The sequence below is a fragment of the Triturus cristatus genome, chromosome 3_2 (genome assembly GCF_964204655.1).
Source record: "Triturus cristatus chromosome 3_2, aTriCri1.1, whole genome shotgun sequence".
Lineage (NCBI taxonomy): Eukaryota > Metazoa > Chordata > Amphibia > Caudata > Salamandridae > Triturus > Triturus cristatus.
In genome coordinates, this window is record NC_140584.1 from 619,570,907 (window position 1) to 619,593,747 (window position 22,841).

Consider the following 22,841-nt stretch of genomic DNA (forward strand, 5'->3'; position numbering starts at 1 on the left):
CACCTTGTCAAGCGCATTTTATGTTTAACAGCTTGCCAAGCAACAAATAGCCCACTTTTCTCCCTTTGTTGATAGATGTTTCTTGATATGCAATGATTTTCATTTACGCAAGATGCATTTCTCATTGGGTATATAGCTTATGTGTTTTATCCACTTCCTATAAAAGGGATCTTTGGGTAGCGTCTTCAACTTCAACTTGCAGTTTATTTTGCAAATGCTGTAGTTTTTTATTGTAAACAAATTTTATTCAGGTTTTATACTTGGTATAGCATCGCCCGAGGGCCTACACGTCAATGGAATTTCAATTTATATTTCACCTTGTGCCAGTTAAGAATAATATAAAGAGAGGAAAAAGAAAACCAACAGTCAGTTAACAAATGCTGTATTGTTTTAATAAAACTTACTCTTTCTGACCTCCTATTGCTTTCATACCTAAATGTAAATGGTTTGATTCCTCGGGAGAAGGCTTTGCATGTATTGTAGGCTAAGTTAAGGTATTGATGAATAATTCTTTGTTATTGCATAAAATAAATAAACTCTGGGTTCTGTAATAAAGGGCAATCACACATCCTGTGTGATTTATTTCTGGTGGGCTCATCTCACTGCAATGCTAATGAAAGCATAGAATGAGCTGACAGGTGGTGGGGTAGTAGTAATATGGGCATACGAGAGGATGGGTAGGTGCGGCTCTTCTTAGCTTTTGCCAGAATCTGATTGACGATAAAGCACCCTCTCGTTTTGACCCAGGGGGAGTGCCTCTAACTTTTAGGAGATTGGATCACCACAATGAGGATCTAACACACAGCACTTCTCTATTTTTGGGAGGCCACCCTATAAACACTTCCCATCACCTACTTTCCTAGTCCTGAAGAAGCGCCAAGCTCTCTTCCTGAGACCACTAGGGACATGAAACATGTCAACCCGATAAATATAAAACTTTCACTGCACATATCTACACCCAGCTACTTAGGGCCATTTTAACCCTTCAGCAGCCTCAACTTTCTGTTTTTTTAACTTGTGACAGAGGGAACCACTAATTAAATTGACATAGAATTGATATCCTTTAGTCATTTTTATATTCACTCACCACTCTATGTGCACTGCCTCACATGCATCATATGGCTAGAATTCAAAAGATCTCAGCAAAAGCAACCCTTCAGGGGACCTATAGGGCATTGCAATAATGGCCCGACGAGGAGCAACCACCCTATGATGAAGCATGACATCCCTTGGGATATGTGAGGGCAACAAGTAAGAACCATGCTGACTCTTCTCCCCATCCCCTTTTTCTCTTAGGAACAGTGACCCCTTGTTTTGGTTCATACTTTACGTGGGAGTACGGGCACTGGACCTTTTATCAGCTCCTAGCCCCCACCTCTTCCTCTTTTGTTAGAGTTACAGTAGTAACATGGTTCATACTTTCTTGGTCAATGAAGATGAGGTAACAAACATTAAATCTGGAGAATGATTTATATCACGCTTATCAAGCAAGTCTTGTGGGGGTTATTTATGGTATGGCATGGATCATATGAATCTATACTACGGGATAAGATATATAAGGCCTCTATCGATCTTGAATGTGGAACAGAACTCCTTTTTACTCTTTGAATAATCTGTCCCAGTACTATTTTCCAATTCCTTCAAAAATATATGCTGAACACATCATAATAACCTCTAATTCTAATTGTTGTAAAACTGACGGGTCATCTAAATATTACCCATATATACAGGCAATTGCAAATCTGAAGTAAGCAACTTTAAGCATTGTAGCTGCCCAAATACCTAGGTTAAAACACGCCAAAGATGATGGGAGGAATGCTTGCATAAGTTTAACCACTGGCATTCACTCATGGTACAATTCAGACCCGTTGTTGATTTTCTACTATGTCACCTCAGTTTAGAAACAAAGCAACCCAAGACCGGTTTCACCCTGATTGGGGCTCTTCCTTCGGGTGTAGCTTGGTTCTAATGGCACAGTGAGCAAGGGATCCTTGTCTGAGCATACTTTTAGCCATTACATCAAACACAAAAAAGGTGATGGGAGGTATGCTTCTAATAGGTCTAACCACAGGCAATTACTCTGGGCAGCATTACAACTTATTGTTCTTTTGCCCATAATGCCACCTTAGTTTGGACCCAGCTGTATGCAAATCAGTCTTGACCTTGCTCCAATAGGAACAGTCCAACCGAGCAGCCAGGCTAGGTCCTTCCTGAAATGGAACACAAGCAACTCAAGACAGGTTTCGCCCTGATTGGGGCTTTTCAGTCGGACATAGCCTGTTTCCAGTGGCACAGGGGGCAAGGGACCCATATCTGCACATACCCTTGGCCCTTGAGGGGATTACTTCAAACACACAAAATGGCGATCGCTAGGGGCAGCATTCCAACCCATTCTTCCTTTACCCTTTATGACACCGCAGTTTTGCAAAAATTTAAAAATCAAGAGTACATGATATCTGGCTGGGACTTCAATAATAGTCTCCAGACAACAACCCCTTATTCACCGGGGCAGTAGCCCTTATTTTATGAGAAACAATTTTTACCAGGTACATTTATAGGGAAGAGTATATCTCTCAGCCACTGTCCCCCAAAATGTCATTCTTTAAAAGGTTCAAGTACAGTGCTTTCACATGTTGGAAAGACAACTTCTCAAAATATGTGAGTGTCAATTCCCTTTGCATCTCTTTCTCTTCCTCAAACATCCTGAGCGGAACAAATAACGTACAACCTGCATATATCTATTCTTAGTTCATAAGCCCCATAATTCTTCAAAGTAATGGACCACCCCTTCTAGAGCACCAAGGATCTCTCCAGCATCCCTCCACAGTATAGACAGGTCACATTCCGGAACTGTGGCAACTGTTGTTGTTATGTCCCCTGGACTTAACAATCACATCAGCATTTTCACTCGGTATTTCAAATCAAGGCAAAAGTCAATGTGAACTCCCACCCTACTCAGTAGGAGGTCACCAATCCTAAATTCCTTTGTGAGTCCCCTTTGTATGAATTTGGACCCCCTCAATTGCTCAAATGGCCCTTCTATAAGCATCACAAAGTCTTAACATGTTATCTTATCAGAACCCTCACCAACCCACACATCTACCAGGATGATGTTTCTCAGTTCTTCTGCCACATCACCTTCAGGCAAATCAAGAGCCAAAAACTTTGCTGCTTTAATTTTGTTCTCTAGGTGATGTGTTTTGTTTCCATATATAAATCCCTATCCAATAGGATAATTCCATCTATAGCTAACTTTTTTTGCGCTTACATTTTCAATTAGTGATCTGTCTGAATGAAGCTTTCTAGCAAAGTTTGCAAGATGACCTGGAAAATAGCACAGGTGATGTCTTGAAACAACACATCATCTTTTTTCCTAGCTGCTTCTAGCAGCTTTTCTTTACTAGAGCAGTAATTGAACTTAATCACCATATCTCACAGGATCTGGCCATTGTATTGCCCTTTTAGCCCCCCCCCCAACCCCTAGTGTATTATATTCAGTCTTATACCCCTCTAGGTTCATCTCCCAACAAAGAACCTCAACAGCCCCATCATAGAAGGGCTTAGTCAAGCCTCTTCTGCCCCTTCTTCCATGCCGCGGATACACAAGTTTTTCCTGCATGACTTGTTCTCCAATTTTACCTCTTTTTATAGCGCTGCCTCAAGTTTAGCCTCCATGTCTTGCAACTGTCATTGAGTGTCTTGAATGCCTTCAGAGATTCCTTGTGTTCCTCAGTCTCCACCACTTTGACCCCTACCAAATCCACATTATGTCATGAATCTCCAATCTTCAAGCTTAGGTCAGAGCAGAGATCCTGCAAACTTTTATCAACATCCCCTTTGAGTTCTTCCCACAACTCTCATTTAAATGCTTCTATCAGGACTAAATATCCCACTAACAAGGAAGAACAGGGCTAATTTCGTACAAGACTCCAAACACAAATTTTTGTTAGGTATGCTTCTGGGCAAAGCAAGGCCCTCAGACACAATTTCTGGAATGGTTTTGATGTCTCGGCTGGTACAAAGAATAGGAAAATCATGTTATGCCGGTATTTTTTCACTTTGTTAGTACATACTTAAAACAGTAAAAAGAGAGCATATTCAAATGTGTTTTAGAGCTGGTAATTAAAGCAGGCCAAGACAGAAAGGCAATGTTAAAAATGAAAACACAAATTGGAACTTAAAACGTGAACAAATGGCCAATATTTTTCTGTGACAAAAGTAGAACACCGATTTTCAAGCCACAATTAGATAGAATGTCTACTGCCTGTTTTTTGCACCTTAAAAATCTTAGGAAGATTTCTCTTTTCTTCCTGAACATACAGATTTTAGCAGACCACTACCCTTACTTAAACTGCTTCCCAGAGCAGGCATTTCCGAGCATCTCCAAAAATTCCACTGTCTTTGCTACTTAACAAGATTTGGACCTGATTACAAGCTTAGGGGTTTTTATCGTACCTGATAAATAACAATACCACAGGGTACGTAATTCATGGGGTGCGCTAATTCACACCTATTACGAGTTTGTGGGGAATAACATGCAAATTCTGGTGCTGAATGCACTAAAATCTGCATGGTACGGTAAACACCGTATGACTTTCCCACGTAAAATTTCGGCAGGTTTGACATGCCAACATTTAATAACAGTTGAGGTATTTAAGGCATCTGATAATTATCAGATGCATTAAATTCAGCCAAACTCGTAATTCCATTCCGTCCGTAAACAGGGGTTTGCACACAGGTCAGAACTAACAGACCCACTCGTAATCAAGCCCTTAGTATGTGTTTTTAGGCCCTGCATAACTCGGGCCCCAATTTTATTTACCTATTTTCTTTTCTTGGTATTTCCCTATCTTCAGATCCTTCGATGCCTACTTACAGAACATTCTCGACATCAATAAGCAACCCCAGGGTGGTTGTATTTCCTTCTGGCAAGTTGTGACACAATAAAATTCTCAGTCTCTGCATTCCTCTACTCACTATCTCTCTTTCCAGAAAGCACAGCTAGCCAGATTATTTTCACAATTTTAACATCAGGATGCCCTAACAGTCATTTGCGCACTTTATAAATTAAAAAAAATGATAAAAGTACATTACGCCCATCACCCCATGAGTTAATGTGTGGATGAATGCGTAGGTCTCAATAAACACTGGCAATGAGCCTTTGCTGGGATCGTCTCGAGAATTTGAACTCCCTCCCCCCTGAAGTCAGACTGAATCCTTCAATTACATATTTCAAGAAAGAAGTCAAACTACTATTTATTAACAAAGTTCTGCCGCAAACCATAGGAACTCCTCTCTCCAAGTATATTATGATTCTTCAATGTCACTCATGACTGCTTCTCACTTGTTATGCTATTGTCTTTTTTAGGTCTCGCACAGGCAGCGCATGCGCTGCCTCTCCGAGGCATTAAGCAATTGGTAATACCAGCGAAACTCCACCCATTGCATTTCTTTTTGTTTTTCGCTTGCCGTTGGTACAATCTGGCATTGCTTTTCTTACCTAGCTCATTGTTGGCCAGTGGTCCCATTCATCACTTCCGTTTTCTTTAGTTTCTGCAGGAAGCAGCATCGACCAACTACAGTAGACGTACACTGCAGGGCGATATCTTTTGATGTAGGGACTACTTTGTTGTTTTGTAGGTCTCGCATGGGGATCACTGAGTGCCGCGTGGACATCTGCTGCTCTGAGTGCGCTGAGCGCAGGCAGCCCCCACCACATCCGAGTCGCAGCCCCCAGGCCCTCTGTTACTGCCCTGTCCGCACCGCTCGCAATGCTTTCCCCCCTTCCGCTGACCGTGCTCTCTTGCCCCTCTCTCCCCTGCATCAGCAAATGCTTTCCCTTTCGCGCAGCCGGGTAACTGTGTAACTGAAACTCGTGTGTGAGGAAACCGAATCAATTAACTGCAAACACGAAGTTGTGGCTCACAAATGCTTTCACTTTCGCACGGCCGGGTAAATGTGTAACTAAAACCCGTGTGTGAGGAAACCGAATCAATTAAATGCAAACACAAAGTTGTGGCTCACAAATGCTTTCACTTTCGCACGGCCGGGTAACTGTGTAACTAAAACCCGTGTGTGACAAAACCGAATCAATTAACTGCAAACACAAATCAGTTAAAAGTGACCGAAGGGAATCCTTTATTAAATCACAAATTAAGGGGAGATCCGCACTTGCAGCCACGCACGTACCGGGCGAAGCGCTTTTTTTAAGATTGCTGCTCCACCTAGAAATGCTCAAATGTAAATGAGTGCGGAGCCGATTTTACAAGCGCCATGCTTTGATTTTATTTGCGAGTGCTGCGCTTTTTTCCCGATTGCTGTTCCACCTAAAAATGCTCAAATATAAATCAATGCGGCGCCGATTGCACAACAAGCGCCATGCTTAAATGTTATTTGCAGCCTGACCCCGTCAGAACACAAGAGCCTCCCCCACCACCACCTTTTGCTCCGAGGTTGCTGCTCGCAGTTCACTCCCGTTTGAAATAACAGCAGCAACTGCGTATGTGAGTGCCTTGTTTTAACATGGCCACTGGCAGCTACACACGTACTGGGCGAATCGCTTTTAAAAAAAATACTGCTATTGCAAAAAGCACAAGCTATAATGCCTCCCAAACCAGGACAAAAATTGTCAATTTTTCTCAGCTTCCCCTTCTTACCCCAGTAGGATAGCATTACAATTAGAAGGCCTTTTACAACTAGCCCCTTCCTTCCCACATCTGTTTTTGTTCATTCCTCTCCCTCCCATCCATTAGCAGGTCTCGCATTTGCGAGAGTTTAAGCTATTGACATTGTAAATGACAATGCCTTTTATTTATTTGTTGGTTTTCAAAACAGATAAATGAAAGGCATTGTCATTTACAATGCCAACTGATTAAAGTCTCGCAAATGCGAGACCTATTGCATTGCAAATGCTTGTTTAGGTTTACAAGGGATTCTGGGTAACAGAGGCTGGTGAGAGCCAGCCATGTCACCCCATCCTGGATTCTCCTGGGTGTCTAGTTTTCAAAAATGTATAGGTTTGCTAGGTTTCCCAAGGTGCTGGTGGAGCTAGGGTTCAAAATCTACAGCTAGGCACTTTGCAAAAAAGGGGTCCGTTTTCACTGCGAAAATGTGGTGTGTCCACGTTGTGTTTTGGGCCGTTTCCTCTCATGGGTACTTGGGCCTCCCACACAAGTGAAGTACCATTTTTCTCGGAAAAGACTTTGGGGAACGCGGGGTGGGTGGAATTTTGTGGATCCACGCAGATTCCAGAACTTTCCACCACAGAAAATGTGTTTTTTTGACAATCTTTTTAGGTTTGCAAGGGATTCTGGGTAGCAGCACCTGATGATAACCAGCCAAGTCACCCCATCCTGGATGCCCCTGGGTGTCTAGTTATAGGTTTGATAGGTTTCCCTAGGTGCCGGCACAGCAAGAGTTCAATATCTACAGCTAGGCACTTTACAAAAAATGGGTCCGTTTTCACTGTAAAAATAAAGTGTGTCCACTTTGCGTTTTGAGACGTTTCCTGTCGCGGGCACTAGGACTACCCACACAAGTGAGGTACCATTTTTATCAGGAGACTTAGGGTAACACAGAATTGTAGAGCAACTGTTATTACCTATTGACTTTCAATGCATTTCTGCCTTCAAAATGAAAGACAATGTATAAAAAAGAAGTCATTTTGAAAAATGACCTATAATTCTCATGCTAGTATGGGTACTCACAATTTCGAAAATGTGCAAGTATCTACTGTTTCTAAACTCTATATTTTGTTCCAAATTCAGAAATACATAGGTGATTTTCATACACATTTTTCCATGTATATATTTACCCAAATTAATTGCTATATACCCGGTACATAATAAAAAACCATTGCAAGACGCTTCTCAGTTGTTAGCTCTGGGTTCGTTGGGTTCTTGGTGAACCTACAAGTCCTATATATCCCTATAACCAGAAAGGTCCAGCGGATGTAACGGTATATTGCTTTCAAACAGCTGTTATAATTAGAAGAAGTTGCAGGTGAAAACGTTGACACAAATGTCTGGTTTTTTTCAACTAATTTTCAATTTTTCCTATTTTCAATGGTTAGTTTCTATAAAGAAACCTTGAAGGATCTACACAAATGACCCCTTGATGAATTCAAAATTATGTCTACTTTTCTAAAATGAATAGCTTTCCAGGATCCATATTGCTTTTATACCCATTTCTACCATTAACTGGAAAGAGTTTGAAAGCACAAAAAATAGCAAAAATGGGCTACGTCCTAGAAAATGCCAAAACTGTGTGAAAGTTTTTGGTTTTCTGACAAAAGTCTGCTTGTCCCTTTAGAATCACCATGATGTTGGAAGAAAAGGACGCAAATGTGGCGTGGATACCTTATGTGGTCAAAAAATTACAGAGGCCTAATCGCGAACTACCCCAAATAGCTAAAAAAGGACTTAGCACTGGGGGGAAAAGGCCCAGCAGCTAAGGGGTTAAAGGAAAACGAGTTGCGTTCATGAAAAAAAAAATGACGTTTTCTTTTCATTTTTTAAGAGCAGACAGTGGTCCTTGAGACTACTGCCTGCTCTGAAAAAATATTTTTGCTACCATTCACAAATTGGAAGAGGTCCCTCGGGGACCCCTACCCACTTGTGAATGGGTTACCACCTACTTGAAGTAGGTGGTAAAATGCAAATGTTTTGCAACCTCATTTCGGCCTCAAAACTACATTGCGTATCGGTATTAGGAAGGGACGCCCTAAACACTCCCCTTCCTAATACCAAATCGGTATGCATTTGTAATTCCAAATTGTGGTTTGATAACATGTTACCGAGTCGCAAATTGGAATTCATACATACCAAAATGCATTTTACTGGTCGTAAACAGCCCAATTCTGTGAATCTGGCAATTTGCGACCAGTAAAATGCATGATACATATGGTCTGAATTAATTAGCAAAGAATCACATACTTGACGGTTTCACAAGCAGGCATGTATCATCTGTGGCAGCTGTTCAAAAAAAAAAAAGAAAAGATAGATTTTTTTTACTAACGTGTAAAATACAGAAGTAAATAATTCAAACATGAGTAGGTAGGCTAACCATTAGAGAAGTGTGTGTGTTTCTGAAGGTAAAATCACCTACAATGTCACTTTATAAGTGCACAATAAAATATCTGTTGCAATGATGATATATAAAAAAGCAGAAGTGTGTTACATATGAACGACTTTGCATAGTAAAGCATTCTTCAAGCGGTCATTTGTGTGTCTTACCATGAAATCATTAGCACTGCTGCTTGCAGCTCCTTCACATCTTGTGAGATTGTAGGCCACCAATAGAGTGTCATTGAGTATTATATAATCCTTGGGATTCTGCAATTCCTGTAGTAATAATAAAATACTTCATTGCATGATTTGTTAAAAACCCTAGCAAGCACTGCAGATAATGTTACAACGTTTAAAGTCTGATAAAAATTAATTTTAAAAAACCCGATTCCTGTAGGTAAAAGCATCCAACAGCCCAATTTATAAAACTCTCTTACTGGTGCATTGTCCATAGTTCCTATACTGCTAATCACTTGAAGAAGAGAGAGAAAGAGAAACCAAAAAAATCTAGTCCTTGTTTAAAATAGCGTGTGAGTCCAGCAGCTATTACTTTAAGCCGGGGGTCTGAGTCACAGGTTGGGGTAGCGTTGAACAGTTCCCCTCCGCCACTTTTTTTGCAGCACGATCCATAAACCTAACCAGTGCACAATTTAGGATGGTGTTCCGGGGATCAAAACAGGCCAACACTGCATCTCTACACGATCTGACCTCCTTGTCGATCCATCCCCTTCGTAGGAGAGCCATTCTTTCCTTCATGAGGTTAGGACACAGACACAGTACATGCAGTAGATCTTCCCTATGTTGACCGCAAAGTCGGCATGCTTCCAGGGTACAGTCTCTTTTCCATTTGGGCAGATGGCAGATCAATGGATTTACCACCATTCTCAATTTTAGAAAGCGGAGCTTAGTGCGTGAGGGTTAAGTAACTCTGAGTTGTAAGCTGTGCATAGGTGCTGAGAGACATCCAACCATGACTTCTGGCTGAGAGGCTGGCCCTGTCTTCAACTGAGGAAAGCCTTTTTGCGCTGAGTTTTGCTAGCCTCTTGAATTCGTTTTGACTTACGTGTAAGTTCCAGAGCTCACTCAGGCCGAGGATGCTGAGCCCACTGGACAAATAGCGGTACGCCGCTGGCCATCGTTTTGTATTCAGCTGTGCCCATAAGTGGTGAGCCAGGATGCCCTCCTTTGACGCCCTCAGCTTGTGACAGATTATTAGAAAAGTCATCCTTCGGCCCATTGACTGTTTGCAGATGCCGCATTCCAGCCTGATTTATGCCGGAGAGGTGTGGGACGGTAGCTGGAAGGTCGTCCTGAAATATTTTTCTACTATTTTGTCTAGTTGGCCGCAGTCTAGACCTTTTAGCACCTCACTTCTGTACGTTAGAGTTGGAATTACTTTTTCCTGGGCCACCTGGAGAGTTGGAGCGAAGGTCGGGCAAATAATTTCTTATGTATGGAACTGAGTGTGAATGATAATGCAGTTCCTTTCTTTTTTTTGTTCATCCAATTGGCTCTTGTATCTGCCGTTATTGTTAAAGAAAACTCATAAGTACTTGTGGCAGTTGGTTTCCTCAATTCTTTCCGAGTTTAAGACCCATGCCAGCTTCTTGGGCCTTCCTGAGGGAACCGCCAGGATTTTAGTTTTCTTATTATTGATCTGAAGCCCATTCGTGTTTGAGTATGCAGAAGTTGCATCCAGAAGCCGTTGTAGGCCTATCTTTGTGTGGCTTAGAAGAACCACATCATCGGCATACAATCGATTAGACAGATGGAGAATGCCTAGTTTGGGTGCGTTTGAGTTGGCTAAATTAAGGGCCTCCGGGAGATCAGATAAAAAATAAGTTGAAGATTGTGGGGGCCAGAACGCACCTTGCTTGAGGCCTTGCATTGCCGGAATTGGTCGTGACAGTCTAGAGCTGTCCCCAATCTTAATCCTGACCCATGTGTCCTGGTGTAAAAGCTGCACAGCTCCCAATAAGCTGTTTGGAATGTTCAGTAAAGAAAGCTTCTGCCACAGCTTTGACCTGTTGACCTTGTCAAATGCCGATTTATAATCAATAAAGCCCATATCGGACTGGTACTGATCTCTGCCTGGTCAAATAAAAAGTGCCATCAGGTTGACCGTGGTGCCAGTATTACTTGTAAATCCCGTTTGATTTAGCGGAATTATTTGGGATGCCTCAGCCCATGCCCGGAGTGAGTTTAGCAGTGTTGTTGCGAAATACTTTGCTTCATTGTCAATTAAGGCAACCAACCAATAGTTGCCTGGGGATTTTTTATCTCCTCCTTTGAATATTGGGACGAGGATCGATCCATTCCATGAAGGCGGGATGATGTTAGTTTCGAGAATGGTGGAATAGAGCGGAGCTAGCTAAAAAGCCCAGAAAGCAGGATCTTCTTTAAAAAGGGCTGGAGGGATGCCTCCTGGTCCTGGAGCCCCATCTTTTCATCCTTTTCCAATCTGCTTTTGGACTTGGGCCTCCAGGGCTTTGCTGCCCTCTATGCCGGTAGCCTGGTTGTATCTTTCAATTTGCCTTTCTATTGCTGGTGCTTTATAGAGAGCTCTGGCGTTTGATTTCCCTTAGTCCCAGATTGAGCCTCCGGCGCTTTACTGCCCTCTATGCCAGAATCTTGTTTATCAATATGTTCTTGTGGGTCGTTAAAATGGCTGTACAGGAAAAGGTACCACTCTGATTCCCAAATATTTGATGAGGCAACCTTAGGGACTCTGCCCGATTAACTATTTATTGTGCGCCAAAACCTCACCGAATTATTTGACCTTATGTCATGGTAGAGTCTGGTCCAGAAGGAATTCCATTAAGCCCTCTCTTTGTTCCCGTTTAGCAGCCTTCAAATGGCCTCGGGCAACTCTTAACTTGTTTATCTATCTGTCTTAACTGGGAAACGGCCTTTATAGTGCGGGCTGAGCCACATGTGCCATTTCCCCGCAAGCATAACAACTCAGGCGGAACCACGGACGTCTAAACCATGCATATGCCTTTACCACGCATATGTGTGGTTTAGACCTAAGTGGTAGTAAGTGCTCTAGACTCGGGTGGAGGGTTGGACTGGGCAGAGGGTCGGAGATGACTTCCTGGCCGGATGAGGAACTTGGTGAGTGCTTGGCGAGTGTGATTTTTTTTATTACTTCTTTTGGGAAACTTTTTTAAATGTTCATTATTTATACTTTAAATGGCGGGGAGGCCGCTTTTAGAGCTCAGGGTGGGGAGCTGGGTAGTTAGGACAGGGGGATAGGTACTTGTTATGACTTTGGGCAGTTTTTCGCTTAAGGTGGGGGCTGAGGTGTTTTTTAGTTCTGGGGGAAGGATTTTGGGCTCAGGGCGAGGGTGTTAGGGTCGAGTTCTGGGGTGAAGGATTTAGTGCTTGGGGGCAGAGGGGTCTGCTCATTTTAAGTCTGGGGGTGGGTTTTAGGGATCAGGGCGCACAGGGGCTGGTTTGGCCTTCGTATATAATGCTGGGGTTTTCTTTTAGGATTCAGGGTGGAGGGTTTGGGTTTTTTTAGGGCTGGGATCGTATTCAGGGCAGGTGGCTGGGGTTTAGTACTTAGGGCGTGGGCTAGGGCAGAACCTTAACCACGCCTATGCCTTTACAAAATATGTCATTACAACTAAATTTGTTGTAAAGGCATGCGCAGTAAAGGCATGCGTGGTTCAGACGTGGCGCCATTAAGACCTTTTTGTTCAGCCATATGTGTTTGGGGATTGCGTGGTTGCAACATAAAACCCTTGAGTTTCTCTGTACCTCATCTGCTTTGAAACATATCTTTGTCAAGAACAAAGTCTAGGCGCATAGAGGAGTAAAATGGCCACAGTTTGAACCCCATGATCACCTCCTGCGTGAGGTACTTCGAAGACTGGGCAGCCCCCTTCCCACGGGTGCTCGCATTAACTGAGACACCGCACTCGTGCCCAGGATGAAACATCACAGAGCTGTGGCACCGAGGTGCTTTCAAACATTGCGTTTTGCTTTCATATGTTCAGATACACAAAATTCATATAACCTTTGGAAGGGTCAAGCCACGGCGTGTTTTGTGTGAAGGAACTTTCACAGCAGTGCCCACCCATTCCGGGCACTGTTTGATTCCATCCATCTAGATACTCATTTTTTACTAACATTATTTTATTTAATCCCTTGTTTTCTAGCATGTTCACAACTCTTCCCAAACCAGTCTTGTGTTCCTATTGTGACCCTTGTCTTGAAATGTCACAATGTCCATCTTCCCTCTAAATAAATGCAGTGTTAGCCATTGGAAACTGGTTGAGGCTGGTGCCAAGCGCAGGACGTTCTGCAAAACTAGACTCTATCAGGTGCCACAGATGAAGCAGATGTTACTCCCTATCCAGCTCCACTTGAGGGCGCGGCTCAAGCAGATGCGGGTTTAAAAACATTGCGCCCTTCAGAATGGTGCCATCAGACTTTTAGGCAGAGGAGACAGCTCACACACACAGGGTTGATGCCTCTATGCAGATCAATGCATTATCTCAACTCATCATTGTATTTATGACCATTCATGATCGGTGGGACCTCCTGTGTGGAGACCTACGACACGCTCTGTATCTCCTGTAAGGTTGTTCTCTGCCCCTCTTCCGGATCACGTGTTCCATCTTCTATCGGGTTTTTCTTCGCAGTGCTGAAAAGAGAGTGTGGTTTGTTTCCATTACAGCAAACTCGTTGACTAGGATAATAAAGCACCCTGCTGTACTGACTCCCGTTTTGTAGACTTTTGCTCCCACTGCTTTTCTTTTATGTTTCACTTTGAGTGAAGCAGTAAGAAGAGGGCAGTAAAGGGTCTGGCACCAAAAATCAGCAGAAGTCCCACCCACTTGCCTTTTATTCCTCTGATCCGGTCGGCGGGTACAGAGGAAAGTGGTGTTTCCGGTGCTGAAGGTATCTGGGGAAGATTGTTCTGGCCAAGGTGACGCTGCTTGAAATGGTGTTGATGTAGCGTGGCTGTGTCGCAGACACACCTGCACTGAACATGCCCCTGATATTATTAATGTACATACGGGAAACTGGCCCGAGTTTTGGTGTACATGTCTACTTATCACATTGTGGTTCCTGCTAGGGTGCACTTCCCATCATGGACATTTCTCAGTGGCAGAGGCAGCCGTATCGGGAGATAAAGCCAGGACAACCTGGTGGGACACACACAATAGGGGAGACAGGGAGTCAGTCAACCACAGGTATGGTAGAGGTGTTTCTTTTGCCACAACACCAGCCAACCTCAAACAAGCATTGGCAAAGCCAATAGGTCTCCCATGGGGGACGTATTGTGTTTGCCTATGTTGTTTGCTGAAGCTGTGCAGCATACAAAAAATCAAAATGATGGGGAAAAAAGGCAGAATGATCCAACTGACCGCTGTTGCAACCACAAAAATGAAAATAATAAAGGATCACTGTGGTGCGGGGAGGAGGAAGGGAAAAGTAGCTCAAAAGAGAGAGAGAGAGAGAGCAACACGGGGTGGGGGAGTAGCACATGATGGAGAGAACAACATGGAGCATGGGGGCCGAACGGGAGAAGCACACAACATAATGAGCAGCACACAAGGGTAAGAACAATATGACGGCGCGGGTAGAAGTGCTGAAGGGAGACATCAATAGAGAGCAGGGAGCAAGAGTGGGGAGAAGCATAAGAAAGCGAGCGGCACACAAAAAAAGAGAATAACATGGTGTGCGGAGGATATTTGACGAGGGAGAAGCACACAAGGGAGAGAGCTGGAAAACACATACACTCTCATGGAGGGCTTAACCAAAAAGAAAAAAAGTATTTGCCTAAAAGTGAGCAGGGAAGGATATAAGTCATCCAGTCTAAAGGATGGTAAGGAAGCTATCCTCCAGGTAAAGGACAACATAAAAAGAGGAGGACAAGACATTAAATAAGAAGCAAGCAAATAAGAGGGGCAATAAAACCGACCAATGGTAAGCAATGGGCAGGCTGTAAACCCGCTGTAAATTTACAATATGTCTTTCTAACCAGACAGGTTGGCAAGATCTAAAAGGCATTAAGACATTTGTAGCTTTGATAAGTTTAATACTGCAACACATTTTGTAATATTGAGAACATTCTGCCATTACGAATCATTACAATCATTACTAATCGTGCTTTGAGCAATAAGTCTGCATAAACGAAAGACATGCATGTGTGAGGCTCATAGAGAGAAGATTGAGTGAGTCACTGCTTGAGTGAGGTGAGAAGGAGTTTATGTGACTCTGAGTGAATGCCTGAGAGATGTCCGACAGGGTATGTTTGACCCTTGATGTGCTGATAATAAAGCTGTTCATCTGTGGATTGAACTCTTTACTTTTAGCTTCCTGTTACAAGATAACTACTCTACCATCACCAGTAAGCATTTCCGGCCACTCGAGAGGCCCAAGGGCAAAGAGGCGCTTCCATGGAGCCTGCACCAGACTGACAGCGGCTTCAGGCGCAGTGCAGGGCTGTCCCATCCCTGCTCCAAAGCGGTAAGAGAATGCCTATGTTTCCCATTCCAGAGTGTGAGAGTGAGTGTCTTGGCGCTGAAGTGAGACAGCACCTCTCCTAACTCAAGTTCTGAGTGGTATGATAATGTTAGTCTTCTGCCTGCCCCAGAGTCATAAGAGAGAACTTTCCTTTTCGCAGATGCTGGTGGTAAACTAGAAACTGTGGTACTCCTGACCCATAGTGTTACTAAATTCCATGCTATATACCACATCTAGAGTATTGAGATATTCCCACCATAGCTCAGCTGCAAAGTGGGAAGAAAGACATGTCCAACCTCAGCTCTAGAGTGGTAAGATAGCGCCTGCCCTCCAGATCCTAACTCAGACTTGCAAGAGGGCGCTTTTAACCAAGGTCAACAGTGGTAAAGACATGTCCGTCCTCCCTCATCTGCAGAGTGTTGAGGATCTGTGTCCTATCCCAGCTCTGCAATGGAGAGAGAAGGGTTGTCCTCCTGCCATGTTTGGGTAAGATATATTGTTGTATCTGATACACCCGTTTGCTTTGTTAGCGTCACGAGGAGCTGCCAGGACATGTGGCCCATGCTTGAGACCACACTAATCGGACAGAATTCACACACAAACTATGTGACCGGACTCCACTTCCTCCATCAACCTGCTCCAGTCGGCAATCTTTAAACCAGAAGGTTTTTTTAAACAGGAAATCTTTTCCTGGCTAAAACGCAGACTGCCCAGAGAGCTCACTGTGTTGTACACAACGAACAAACAGTTGAAAGACAATTTGGAGGACTGTGTTTGGTTTGTTAGATAGACTTTAGAACCATAGTTGGGAAAACATTTCTACAAAAGTGAAGAAATGTCAAAGCCCTCAATCGCTGGCCCGTTTCTTTGCACAAATTTTTCTTAGGGTTAAATGGGATGAAACATTGTAGGGAGACACATAAACAAGATGCTTATTATGCGGGTACTCATCGTTTACCCCCTAGCATAGAGAAAATACTGGTGGTGGCTAATATGTCCCACCCCAGTTCAAGAGTTGTGATGCATAGTGTCACGTAGAGGAATGTCATATGTCAGGTCTTGATCTGAACTGATATATTTGGGTCAGAGGAGGACACCTTCCCATAGGAATCTATCAAGCATTTGGGTGTGGATAAATCTTATTTGTGTTTGCAGAGAACACCATCCCCATTGTTGCTTGATTGTATCACAGTAAGTAGTTTTTGGCCGAGCTTCCAGTTCACTAATCATGCTTTACCGCCAGAATGGGAAGAGAGGGCATATCATACTGTAGGTGGGGAGTTGTAAAACAGGGTTAAGCTCTACTGTGGCACAAGATTGACTGACCTGTCCTTGCTCAATGTAGTTTCTGTTATTAGAAAGTGCGCCTCCACCTGCAGCTGCAGAATGGTAGCTCTTGCCTCAGCTCCCAGAGCGGTGTGAGTGCTTCTCCAGCCCAAGAGTGATGACTTGGTGCACCCCAGCCTACCTCCATAATAGTCAGAGTGCCACTCCCAGCTCAGCCCTAGCGTAAGCCCAGCAGACCATGACATAGATGCCTTAATGATCAATCTTTGATCTCGTAGAAGGGATTCCAGTGAGTCCCTTTGCAGGAAAAACATAAAGAAGCTCCCTCTCACCCAAGAGCAAGTACGTGGATGTGCCTTGACTTACATGGATCTCTTCTTGCAGGTGAAAAGCGTTTTCGTTGATACCCAGGACCACGGCTCCGAGACGATTGCTGGGATCCCTGGTAAACATCAACCCCTGCTTTTCCAGACACAAGGAAAAGGTTCATCTGAGTTGGAGAACTGCAGACATGTGAGTCAGATCAGCTCCTTGTGCACCTTACCACACACTTTACTCCATGGAGAATTAATCACACCCTTTTCTTTCTCAAAGACATTTCTTCATGTCTTCCTTTCTAAGTGATCAACGTTCAGATCTACTCCTACCACGATAAACAGTTTCCATATAACTTCTTATCTCAGTGACTTGTTGAGTAACTTTAACATTTCCACCTATTTAAGTGAGGTGACTTCACTTTTTTTCTCTTGTGACCGAGACTTAAATTGTTCTGTAGCTTGCCTTCCCACAGATTTCCTTGTTCATTGTCAGGACTTCTGAGTCTAACTAGGTGTCTCCCTGATGGACTGAGCACCACAAACGAGTACTAAATTTCACACTCATCTTCTCCACTCTCTGTACACAGGGGCCATCCTTCATGTCAACAGAGTACAGAGCAAGGTTTCATGAAGGACCATCATGTGTGCCAGGTAAATAACTTTCATTTGACTTCTGGAAGAACTCCGCAACCCGCATCTCTCGTCGGAAGAAGGATGAACCTGCAGTCTCAATTAAGGGCAAAATCCCACAACCAGTATTCTAAGGTTGGGAAGAAATAATACAATCTGAAATTTGACCTGAGGAGAAACCCCATAACTTGATGCCAAACCACACTCATCTGCTCCGGTGGTGGAAAGGTTTGGTTCAAGACACTCCCTGCGTCTGCCTCTTTTTTGAAAGTCCTAGCCCTGGGCTTGCTTTCTCCTTATTTCCACGTTAATGAGGTCTGGCCCCAGGGATGCTCCTTACCTAGACCCATGTTTTAGAGACTTGCCCACGATAAACTTCTTACCACTGCCTTGACATTGGAAAAGTCAAACCCTGAGTCTGCACTCTCCTTTTTTTTTTTAAAGTTCCGGCCCTGACGTTGCTTCCCTCCTCTAACTCTGGGTTGGGGGTCTTGGCCAAGGGATGCTCCATCCCATCGGCCCCTGTTTTGGAGAGACTTTTCTTTAGGAATGTTCCCTCGATCTGCACTACATTACATAGGTCTTGCTCATGTTGTGTAGCTCCTTTTGCATTCAAGGGAGAGCACTTGCAGTTGTGTCCTGTCTACCCATGTAATGGGAAGTCCTAGTTCACGGCATTCCCAGCTTCTCACCCCTTTGTTGGTGGGGCTTGGCCATGGGGTGCTTATTTTCTCTGACCCTCCTTCTGTCTGACCCTAGATTGCTTCCTCCCTCAGCCGTTGTGTGGAAGAGGCCTGGCCCAGGGGTTGTCCCGTCCAGCTGTTCTGCAGATGTCTGCTGCTCATTGTGATCACTCTTTTCTGTTGCTGGGTCGTAAAGCACTGTGTTGGGATGGAAAAGTCCTCTGCATGGTAAAGACATGTAACCCGGCCTTAAGTGCTCAACTGAATTATGTCTGGATCCTTAATGCTGACTTTTTTTTGTTATAGGTGAAGACGGATCATGCGTGTGTAAATCAACAGTTGATGGACAGAATGCAGAACAATGTCATACATTCTCCTCAGTACTGAGATCTGGGCTTAAATCCATTGTTTATTTGCTCACCATGCTGTTCCAGTTTGAACCCAGCCATATACAAATCAGTCTTGACCCTGTGCCTCATGGGAACAGTCCAGCCCAAACTGCCAAGCCAGGTCCTCCCTGGACTGGAAACAAGCATCCTAGGACCGGTTTTGGGATTTCACCCCTCTTTAGCCTGGATAGCTTGATTCCAGTGACATGGAGAGCACGGGACCCACATCTGGGCAGTTCGGGCTGGACTGTTCCCATGAGGCACAGGGCCAAGACTGATTTGCACATGGCTGGGTTCAAACTGGAATGGCATGGTGAGCACAAAAATGATGGATTTAGGCCCAGATCTCTGTACTGGGGTGAATGTATGACATTGTTCTGCATTCTGTCCATCAACTGTTGTTTTTGCATTTGTCACCCCGAGTGGGACGGGTATGCTTAGATGTGAGTCCCATGCTCTCCATGCCACAGGAATCAAGCTATCCTGGCTGAAGAGGGGTGAAACCCCGAAACCGGTCCTAGAATACTTGGTTTCAGTCCAGGGAGGACCTGGCTTGGCAGTTCGGGCTGGGCTGTTCCCATGAGGCACAGGGTCAAGACTGATTTGCACATGGCTGGGTTCAAACTGGAATGGCATGGTGAGCAAAACACCGAGGGATTTAGGCCCAGATCTCTGGACAGGGGTGAATGTATGACATTGTTCTGCATTCTGTCCATCAACTGTTTTTGCAATTGTGACCCCGAGTGGGACGGGTATGCTCAGACGTGAGTCCCGTGCTCTCCATGCCACTGGAATCAAGCTATCCTGGCTGAAGAGGGGTGAAACCCCGAAACCGGTCCTAGCATGCTTGGTTCCAGTCCAGGGAGGACCTGGCTTGGCAGTTCGGGCTGGACTGTTCCCATGAGGCACAGGGTCAAGACTGATTTGCACATAGCTGGGTTCAAACTGGAATGGCATGGTGAGCAACAAAACGATGGCTGTAGGCTCAGATCTCTGTACTGGGGTGAATGTATGACATTGTTCTGCATTCTGTCCATCAACTGTTGTTTTTGGAACATGCTTGTGTGCCATGACATAGGCCTGTCTCATGGACTGCAGTCTTATTGGACCAGGAGGGGCACCCTAAGTGCTACCCTTATAGAGGGGGAAGACTATTGCCTTCACCAGGAGTTAAACAGCACAAGCGCGGTGGTTGCAGCATGCCGTGTGTTGATTAGAAGTAGTTACCAGGGGCCAGATGTACGACCCTGAATTGCATGCGCAAAGGGGGTAGCGACCTGTTTGCGCATGCAAAAACAAATAGGGCCATGTACAATTCCTATTTAGCGAGTCAAAATTTATTTGCGCCTCGCTAAATAGGAATTGCGACTCGCTATTAGGAAGGGGCATTTCGAGGGCATTCCTTCCTAATAGCGACACACTACCCCATGTATGAATGTTTTGCGACCGCAATTGCGGTCGCAAAACACTCCCAATTTGCCGCCCTCTTCAAGAGGGTGGTAATGCACTCGCAGATGGGAAGGGGTCCCCAGGGGACCCCTTCCCCTTTGCAAATGCAGGGGTAAATATTTTTTAGGGGCAGTCAGTGGTCCTAGGGACCACTACCTGCCCTTAAGAAATTAAACAAAAACGTTTCATTTTCTTTTTTTAAATGCAGCCCGCTTTCCTTTAAGGAAAACGGACTGCATTTAAAAGAAAAAACTGTTTTATTTGAAAGCAGTCCCAGACATGGAGGTCTGCTGAGCCCAACAGGCCACTACCCCTGGGAGGGCCAGCCATTCCCAATGGGGTCACAAATTGCGAGTGCCTCATGAATATTCATGAGGCATGCAATATGCAAACCCATTGGGAATCGCAAATAGTGTCTCAGACACTGTTGTACATGGCATTTTGCGACTCGCAAATTGCAACTCGCAATCAAGCGCAATTTGCGAGTAGCAAATTGTCATGGTCGTACATCTGGCCCCAGGTGTTTTAACCAATGTCATTGGAATAAGGCCTACTGGCTCACTTACCTTTTAAAAAGTTCCACTCCTGTGTGTTTAACTCACCCTTGGCCTATATCAAGTTAATGTACAAGTGTGTGCGCAGTGAAAACAGGTACTGAGTGCATGTGAGTTTGCAAGAAATACACTACACAGAGTGCAGTGTGGAATAGTGGGCACATGGTAAATGTATTTGTGCTTCCAGAGGGTGTTTAAAGTGACACTCTCGTGCAGTACAAAGAGACTGTTTAGTATTGGATAGAGTGCGCAGACTGAGTGCGTGTGCTACATGTGGAAAGGCTGGTGGTAGCATAGGACATAGGAACAACAATACTAAACAGTAGAGTGTGCTGTGAATGTGTTCTGAGTGCAGAAATGCCTGCACTGCTACATTGCAATTGATCTTTGGCTCCATTTTGGGAAGTCCAGGCCTGCCTGATGAAGTGTAGAGGAATCTCCCCCAGACAGAAATGTATATGGCTGCATTCCTGTAAGCTGAGTGACACGAACACTGGGTGAGAGAGAGCTGGCCTTTCCCTTTGCATTTCAAAGGGCTCTTTGATTCAGTGACAGATTACAAGGAAAGGGCCTGGGCACACCTCAGGAAGAGGGATATGAGGCTGATAAGGGAATCATAAAGGGTAGGGCCGAGGGCCCAGGATTAGCCTTTGATGCACAGATCACTGTAGCTGACATCCAGGTGTGAACTCTGGTCACTCCCATGAATCTTGTTGTGGGTTAATCAGCTTCAGAGTCATGCCTGCAGTGACAGACATCTTTCAGAGAGAAGGATGAGAGGTAGTGATGTCCATATCAAAGAGGCGGACCCCAAAATAAAAGTTCAAAGGGCTAGACCCTAAATCACATTTGATGTCTGGAAAAGAACTTTAAGTAGGGGAGTTGGAGACCCCATACTTTGTCATCTGCCGAGCAGCCAGCCGGGCTGCATGAGGAGGGGAAGCTCTGCAAGACTACGTCCTGTGACCAGGACTACAGGCCAAATCTGCCAGTCTCCCTGCCGGGTGAGGGGACATCACCCAGGGAAACCAAGATCACCTGGCCTGGAGTCTGAAGCACCAGTACCTGCCTGCTCGCCAAGACTGGTTTGCCCATGAGGGAGAGGAACGTGTTGGAGAGAGTGAGATACAGAGAGGAGCCCAGATGTGGGGGACTCCTGAGTGATATGTGAAGAACTGTGACACACCAATAGGGCCGTGCCCATGTGATGCTGTGTGAACTTCGGCAACCCTGTATGTGAGGAGAGGCCGCAGTGCATCAAGAACTGCACCGAACGGATCAGGCCATCACCTGTGTACTGCCCTGTGAACTTTGATGACCCTGTATGCCAGGAGGGGTGTCAGTCATGAAGGACAGTGCAGCAATGATTGGACTGTCGCCCGTGTGCAGCTTTGTTGAAATGCTGACCCCCTAGGTCACATGTGGGACGTTGCCATGACCCCATGTGCCAGGAGGGGCTGCAGCGGAGGCAAATTAAGGCTAGCGTCACCAGACAGTAGTGACCCAGTATGTCAGGGGTGACCACTTGCAACGCCAAGGCTGGAGATCCGGTTTGTTGGCACGTAACCCCAACTTTCTGCTACGAGAAAGATGAGGTAGGCTTTGTGTCTGAGGAGGCCCAAGGACTGAGGAGATGCCGTCGGTGCCCAGCCGAAACAAGGAGACTGCCCGCATTCCCACCAAAGGAAGAATAAGACTTACCTCGTATTGCTGGAAATGGAGCAACTCCAATCATCAGGAATATAGTAAGCGCGGCTCTGGAGAGAGAGAGCCGGCGCCTGCCAGGACAGGTCTGAGTGAACACGTGCAGCCCGACTTTGGCAATTCGGGCCAAGACTGCAATGTACTGACTGCCAGGGTTCGTACGGCTGGAGTGGGCAAGCAGAGAACTGGGTCTACTAGGCCCAGGACGATATACCGTCTTTGGTTTTTGCACCCCTATTTGACTCTAGGTCTTATTGACTTAGTCCAAGAGGGGGAGGCCTCA

The 22,841-nt window shown here is 44.9% G+C and overlaps 1 protein-coding gene across 1 annotated transcript in view; it reads left to right on the forward strand.

Annotated features, from left to right (window-relative positions):
• The window catches only part of SAXO4 (stabilizer of axonemal microtubules 4), a 149,195-nt gene that overhangs the window by 54,334 nt on the left and 72,020 nt on the right, over positions 1-22,841 (forward strand). The window contains exons 4-6 of the mRNA XM_085646850.1: positions 15,395-15,548; positions 17,217-17,345; positions 17,737-17,800. Coding sequence (XP_085502976.1) covers positions 15,395-15,548; positions 17,217-17,345; positions 17,737-17,800 — 347 coding nt within the window. The remainder of the gene's footprint in view (positions 1-15,394; positions 15,549-17,216; positions 17,346-17,736; positions 17,801-22,841) is intronic.